The sequence below is a fragment of the Platalea leucorodia genome, assembly GCF_965183815.1.
Source record: "Platalea leucorodia genome assembly, chromosome: 3".
Classification (NCBI taxonomy): Eukaryota; Metazoa; Chordata; class Aves; order Pelecaniformes; family Threskiornithidae; genus Platalea; species Platalea leucorodia.
Genome location: NC_138825.1, coordinates 10,279,748 through 10,287,190, shown reverse-complemented (window position 1 = coordinate 10,287,190; position 7,443 = coordinate 10,279,748). Strand labels below are relative to the sequence as shown.

At 40.0% G+C, this 7,443-nt stretch overlaps 1 protein-coding gene across 1 annotated transcript in view; it reads left to right on the top strand.

Annotated features, from left to right (window-relative positions):
• Positions 1–368: 368 nt before the first annotated feature.
• LOC309588275 (homeobox protein Meis2-like) overlaps positions 369–7,443 on the top strand; it is a gene marked incomplete at its 5' end in the record, with an annotated part of 28,025 nt that continues 20,950 nt past the window's right edge. The window contains 2 exons of the mRNA XM_082307328.1: positions 369–452; positions 4,790–4,866. Of these exons, the coding sequence (XP_082163454.1) occupies positions 369–452; positions 4,790–4,866 (161 nt within the window). The remainder of the gene's footprint in view (positions 453–4,789; positions 4,867–7,443) is intronic.

The following is a 7,443-nucleotide window of genomic DNA, read 5'->3' as shown; positions in this document are numbered from 1 at the left end:
AACTGCTGCGCCGCTGCCTTAGCTAACCCTGGGCAAGTTTGGGTAAAGCAAGGATTCAGAGTTCAGCATAAAACCAACGTGCAGTTTGTCTATGGAGGGCTGAACCTTGGTTTTTGTTCTGGTTACTGAGTTAAGTGTAGGCTGGGTTGCTCTTCAGAAACAAGAAAATCCTAGCGTTGGGGTTTTTTTTCTTTTTATTTTGAGGTTAGAAAACAGTTAATAGACACTCCTGAGGGCATACATTTTGGGGGGGTAGTTTCCCTCCATCACCTACCAGAGTTTAGCTCAAGGTCATCTCGCCTTGATGCGTTATGCTGAGCTGTGGAGGAGGCGGAGGACTGGAGGAAGGGGATAAAAGGACTTCCGAAATGGTTCTCCCGGCACGGTCAGCCGAGCGACGGCGCTGCCGCGATAAGGGCGACACTGGACGGTTGCCACGACATCCTTATAACGTAACGTTCAACCTTTGGGTTGGGGATTGCTTCTGCCTCTGTGCTGCGGTGAGGCTGGCTGGCAGTGTTGGTGTTGAGGCGGTTCGGTGCCACGAGGAATTAGTAATTTGGGGGGTGAGAAGGGGCGGTTTTGCCTCCCGTTATCTCAGCAGTAAGCTCTGGGTAGGATTATTTCATATTTTTCTGCGACCATTACGATGTGCCACTATGGCGGGCAAGGCAGAGAGGGAGGGAGTGTTACTGATACCGGGTTACAGATACAATAAAGTCTGTCACTGTCCTGGCATCCAGCATTTGCAGCCTGGGGTGGAAAATTTGAGGAAAGGAGTACGTTTGGACAAGGGATATCATTAAGAGACAAACTTGGATGCTTTCCATCTGTATCTACTGGAGACTTCACCCATTGGCTGTAGTCAAAGGTGGTAAAAAAAAAAAAGTCTTATTGTTTGTTTTGCTAAAAATGATCTCGGCTGCGTTAAAAAGGGGCTTTTATTAAGACTGCTGCTTCTAAATACCATTCATAAAACAGTGACGAGAGAATATGGTGGAAAGTTACATTTTTCTCTCTGTCACTTTGATTTCTTTGTTACTGCTGAAACGACTGCTCTGACTCATATTTTGCATAGTTATTTTTACCTTTTCAAATGTTCCTTAACTGTTCATATTACCCTGGGCAAATCCCCCAGGGATAATTTTCATTTGCATGCAGACTTTGATGGTGTTATTAAGCAATCACTTTCTGTACTAAGTCATTATTAAAAGTAATACCACAGAGCCTCAAAAACACATTAATGGTGCCAAACAATCCACATTTCAGCGCTAGATTTATGGGAAGGGAAAAGCACTAGGTCTCATACCGCTCGGTGGAGGCTGCTCTGTAGTGCTGTAGCAGCAGCAGGCGTGATCAGAAAATACGGGAGCCAGATTCAGAGTCCTTATCTGTTGTCAGCCTTATTCTTTCAAATGCCCCCTTTTTTTGTTTTCAACCTGCCTGCTTCCTACTTTTTTTTCCCCTTGGATTTGCCCTTTTCCTCCTGCCTTGGCACGAAAGCCTGTCTGCAGTCTTCCAGTATACACAAGCTGGGCTGGTTCTGGGAAGGAGGGTCAGCCTTCCCATCTGTAATCACCATTTTATGGCTTTCACTCGAGGTGTTAATGCAGATCAAATGGAAAACACTCCAGCAAGAGCGTTACAGCTTCTCGCGCTGCCCCGGGTACGGTCCCAATCGTTAATTCTGATTATAAGACCTAAAGGTAATTCTGTTTGCTCTCCTAATGCATTGCAGCTCTCCCGGTGGTCCAGTGTCTCTGTTCTCCAACTCCCATCTTGATCAATTGTTTGCAAATAATTAAGCTTTTAAGAGATAATGGTAGGAGCTAATGTACACAACAAAGTAAAGGTCTCAAGTCACTGTTTATTGAACAGTGGTACAGTTTGCTTTGATATCCCAAAGTGATCCGGAGTGATAGGTGGGCTTGCCAACTTGGAGTCAGCGCAGTGGGTTTAGACACACACTTCTCTATATATTTATATATTTTTATATGTCATAGAATCGTAGAATATCTCAAGTTGGAAGGAACCTGTAAGGATCATCAAGTCCAACTCCCTGCTCCTTGGAAGACTACCTAAAACTAAACCCTATGACTAAGATATATATATTTTTAATATATTTATATATATTTTTAATATGTATTTTGTACATATACACACAAATGTAATCCACATATATATGCAAATATATCTACACATATCTCTGTGCATGTGTCTTTATCCCTTTAAACAACCACTAGAAAGGTGTTGGCAGGCACCTGTCCTTCTCGCACGGGTGAAATAAAGACCAACAGCAACAGTTTCGACTGAATTTCCTATTTCTTCATAAAATGGCAGTTCTCAGGGTTTCCCCCTTTCTCTCTGTTGCAATGTGATGTCTGCCTTTGCCTGTAGCACAGGCCTTCCTAGCCCTGTGGGTGGGAATGCAACAGGGCTTTGAATGTTTTTATAGCAACCTAGCCTGTGGCATGCTGATTCTTTGTCAAGTCATTTTTATTTTATTTTTTTTTTTAGCCTACAAAGGAACAACTCGTACGATCCACAGAAAGCTTATATAATAAGGATGCCCAGTGTTTAAGATATTTTAAACCACACCGAATCATAGTTAAAAAGCCTGCCACATTGTGAACCTTTAGCTAAGAGGGATTAGCTACATGAAGTCCTGGCTGTCATGTGATTATGGCAATTATAGATTTATCATGAAATTAAAAGTTTATGCTGTGCTAGGCTATGGAAAAAAAAAATCAGATGACCTTAAACATACCACAATTTGAGGAATTTAGGGTTTTGTACTTTTAAAGCAATTATTTTTACTGTGACTATATTATTCTGATGGCTAATTTTATCCAGTCTTGTCTATTTGGAAAAAAGTCCAGAACAATTGAAAATTGCTTAATGGAGACAGAGTTCTTAATTCCAATAGCTAGAGGCTGTCTAGTAATTATTGCTTGCTGCATGAAATTAGACACAGTTTGTTCAATTACTTAAAATTAGATCACATGTAAGGTGGCAAAGCGAAATAAGAAAAAGAAGAATAATTTTGTCCTCGCTTGATAGCAAAGTAATGAAATGGGAAGTAAGCTATAAAGATGAAAATGTTACAAATCATCTCTGTAGGGTTTTTTTTTTTAAGAGAAGCAAAATGTTATGTTCAGATAGATGGACATAAGTACAACTGTTTGTTGTGGATGAACGTGTATATAAGGCGGATGATAAAATTCATGCTATGTTTTTGCATGTGTAAAATGCAAATTACCCGTAAAAAAGAAGTAAAATACCCTTCCCTATGTCTTCCACTTTGCAATTCTGGAGCTGTTTCACATACATGTGGAAAATACAGGGGGTAGTTTACAGGTGTGCAGGTTATCTGTGGGCTTACTGTCAAGAAAACTGTATTTTTAAAAGAATAGGAAATTCCCCACCATTTTTGGGTGAAAAAAACTGTATCTTTTGGAGCCGATGGCCACAGCTGTGTGCTTTGAAATGGGCACGTTGAGCAAAGGGAAGTTGCTGGAGTTAAAACAAAAATCCTGTTGGTAAAGTGAGGTGATGTAGGCATGTAACATAGCCATTAGATGTCAGATTATGCTGTTTACAAGAATATATAAAATCTGCTAAATAGTTACGATACCAATAAGACTGCGGAATTTTACGAGGTTTTAAATTCTTACGCTTTACAAGGTTTCAGTTTACATCTCATGTAATATTACGCCGAAGAATACCTCCAAAGTCTATGGGAATGTTTCGGGAAAAAAAAGGAATGTGTGTATAACAGCAAATACTTTGTGACAACCAACTGCTAAATGGGGTGTTGTGATAGGTCTAACCAGTTATATCAAATTATCTTTATTGAAATGTTATTAAGTACCTTGCAGCAGACCAGGTCTGAATCCGATGTGTACTGAGACTTGGGTGTCTAGGTTAGGAGCTGAGCCAGATCCTCAAAACAGGGTTTTTACTGGGAATTATTACATTTGCAATATTTGGACATTTCTGTTCGGGGCAGTGACATTTTTACATGGAGGGAAAGGACAGAAATGATATTTCTAAATTGCAAACTTGGATGTGGTTTTTGCTGTTGATTTATTAAGCAATCTGTATTCATGCAGAAGCGAATTTTCTGAGAAAGCAATCAAGTTCTCACAAGAAACTTAACTTATGATTGAATTTTAACATTATCTTCAATTAAACCAGTATTTATTTTCTGTCTCTTAAGATTAGTGCAGCACAGCTATGTTAATGTCAGGCAAAAATGTGCTGATCGTTGACCTTGCGTTGGCCTGTGTTCAAAACCCAGGCGTTTGTTTATGTTCAGGATGCTGATCTTATTTGCAAATTATTTTGGGGCACTGGCGAGATTTGTCTTCACTATCTCAGAAAACATCACCATGTTTTAGTTCTACAGAGAAGTGCTTTATTGCATTCTTTATTGTTCTGTGAAATACAGAAAAAAATAAAAAGGTGATTTGACTCTTAATCGGTCATTCGAGACAAGCGCAAAAACTTTCAGCTAATGCAACAAATATCCTTCTTGAGTATCAAGGTACTGCCAGTATCCTAAGCAGTTATTTCTCCACTTCACTAATCTTTATAATTGGCTTGTCTTTTACTGCCATTAATTAAGTGATGTAGTAGCCCATTAATAATTATAAAAGAGTGACACACCTCAGTATTTTCACCTTTCAATAATAGATGTCACGCTTCTGTTTTTTTTTTTAATTTAAAATAAAAAGTAGGCAAAAAAAGCATTGTTTTAAATGTGTGTATTTATTTTGGTGTCTTATAGCACCCTTACCCTTCAGAAGAACAGAAAAAGCAGTTGGCACAAGACACAGGGCTCACTATACTTCAAGTGAACAATTGGTAAGTAATTTTCTTTAGTGTTTCTATATGGCCACTGGCACCCTCCGGCTAATGCTTTGCATTTTTGAGGACACACCTTGCCCTTGTCTGCTCCCCCCCCGCAGCAGTTTATTGATGCAAAAGAAATAGAGCTGGGTGAGTGGTTTCGGTTATGGGAACTAGAAGGTTTGCTACCGCAGAAAACAAGCCGCATTTATTTTCCCATCGCTTGAGCAGATTTCAGTGTCTTCGCATTTGGGTACCAGTCCTCCTTCTGGCTGAGGATGTGTCTTCTTCAATAAGAAGCCACATCCATTTTGAGAAGTTTGGTCTTGGAAGAGGTTGAGATGTTGGGTGAAAAAAAGGGGCAATTGGCCCTGTTTCTGCAGAGCATATTGTTATTTTGGGATGCTGTCATGCTTGTTTTAATGTTGTTAGTGGGGTCTTTCTTTTTGACTGACATCCTTCTATCTCTTTACCAGTTTGTATTAAAAGTCAGTTTGTGAAAGCTTGCATAAACTTTGAGGACGATGGGGCTCTTTGCTGCTTAAGTGCGGTGTGGAACAATTTTATTTATTTATTACAGCTAAGGGCTGCTGGAGCCCCTGATCTGTTGTTGTACTGATTTGTTTGAAGGAAATCGGGATCTGTGCTGTTTCTGCAGTGGATTTTGGGTTGCTAACTGTCCAGGATGTGGTGAAGGCAACCAGTGAAAATTACTTGTGATTTAAGTATCAAAACACAACACCGAACCCTTAAAAAAAAAAGTTTGATTTATTACTCTTTGTTACTGCATTGAAATGCAGGTTTCTCCCACTATCCCAGAACAAGTGTCATATTTGAAGGGTATTGCAATCTAATACCTTGTAAAACTAAGTGTATCTAATTAATTGTTCTAATATTTTTAGATTAGTGTTTATGATGGGAAACCTTATCCTCTTTGAAGTAATACCCAGAAAATGGCCAAGGCACATGGCGAGCCTGCTGGGGAAAAGGGAGGGAGGAATGCCAGTTTGCAGACAAAAGTATTTTTTTTCTGTTCAATAAGTGTCAGAGATTAATATTACTGAAGCTCTGATTACATGGCCTAATCCATTTTAGTGAATAAATTTGGTCTTGATGTCCATTGCACCTACATTAACAAACCCTCCTCTCTTAGAGAGAGTAGGAGCCTATGGGAGAGATTTCAGATATATTAAACCCCATTACAGAAAATGTAATTTCTGTCAATATAATCCCATGTATTCTTCAATTTAGTACTTTAGAGATAACAAGCTACTTACAATATATTTGCCTTTGGAGGATTAATTTACAAAGTGCACTATCTGGGAGACGCAGGCGGGCTCACATAAGCATAGCTTGTAAGGGTTATCAATTTCTGTGACCCCACAGCAGCCCTGGGAGATCAATTTTTTGAAGCCCTTTAAGACACTGAATAAAGGAAAATACCAAATACTTAGCGTATGTGAAGTATGCTTCCAAGATACTTACTTTAAAACGGAGCAATAAAAGGCACTAAACATAACATATGTGTACTAAGGAAACTTAACCTTTTTGGCTCAGCCAGAAAAAATGAGTGTTTGCTTCAGCTTTACATCCTCCAACCTTCATCCATGCGATACCCTAATTTATATGGTTGTCCTTCAGTTTAACGATAGGCGCTTTGGCCAGTTGAGAAGCTTGTGTACGTTCGTCAGGGGTCTTACTTAACGATGGGTGGAGCGAGCGTGTGCTGCTTCGGAGGGGTCCGGGAGCGTAAGGTTCGGTGTGGGCAACTGTGTCAGTTTAGGATGGGCCATCAAAGAAATTTTTCGAGATGGTGAACATGGGATGCTTTGAACTAAAACTGGTGGAATTTCTCCCGAGTGACTTTCCAGGGTGTTTTTCAGTACCCATCTCGCCTCGGATTTGTGGAGTTTTTACTTTGGTTTTGTGTCAGATGTGTTTTTATAAGTTCCTTATGTGCAAGGAAAAAAAAAAAAAGTAGGTCAAAATACATTATAACTGAAGTCTTGTGGATGTAGGGCAGGCTTCCTCTGCTTGAGCTAGTTTGGTAATTCTGCTGTGGTGTTACAATTGTATAAATTATTGAGATGATTCCCCTTCCCAGCCCCACGAAGATTTAACGCTATAGAGCCGGTCAGGGCTTTTTTAAATAACAGGTATCCATATGTGGTGGGCAGAGATGCCAAAATATGGTAATTCAACCCCTGCTTTTTGTAATGGATGCTAAGGAACAAGAAGGCTGTGTGCAGGTTGCACAAACACACATACGTGCAGCCTCAGGAAACGTCCAGCCATGGGGTGACCAACGAGCTGCTCATCCTCTCCTGAATCCTGGGGATATGGGCAACCCTCTCCCAACCTTTTCCTCAATCCCTTTTCTTCTGAGGCGGTATGCAGAAGAAACTCTTCGTGCCTAAATTGTTTGCTGCAGGGAAGAGCTAACGTATCGTTTCTGGCTAGCTTTGCCTTTCTTCAGTGGGCTCATAAGTCATTCAGCCACGACTTGCAAAAAATTTTGTCTTCCTCCTCAGATTCTTCCAAACTTGTTAACACACATGTACATTTTTGTATTAATGATGAGTCATTGTAAAT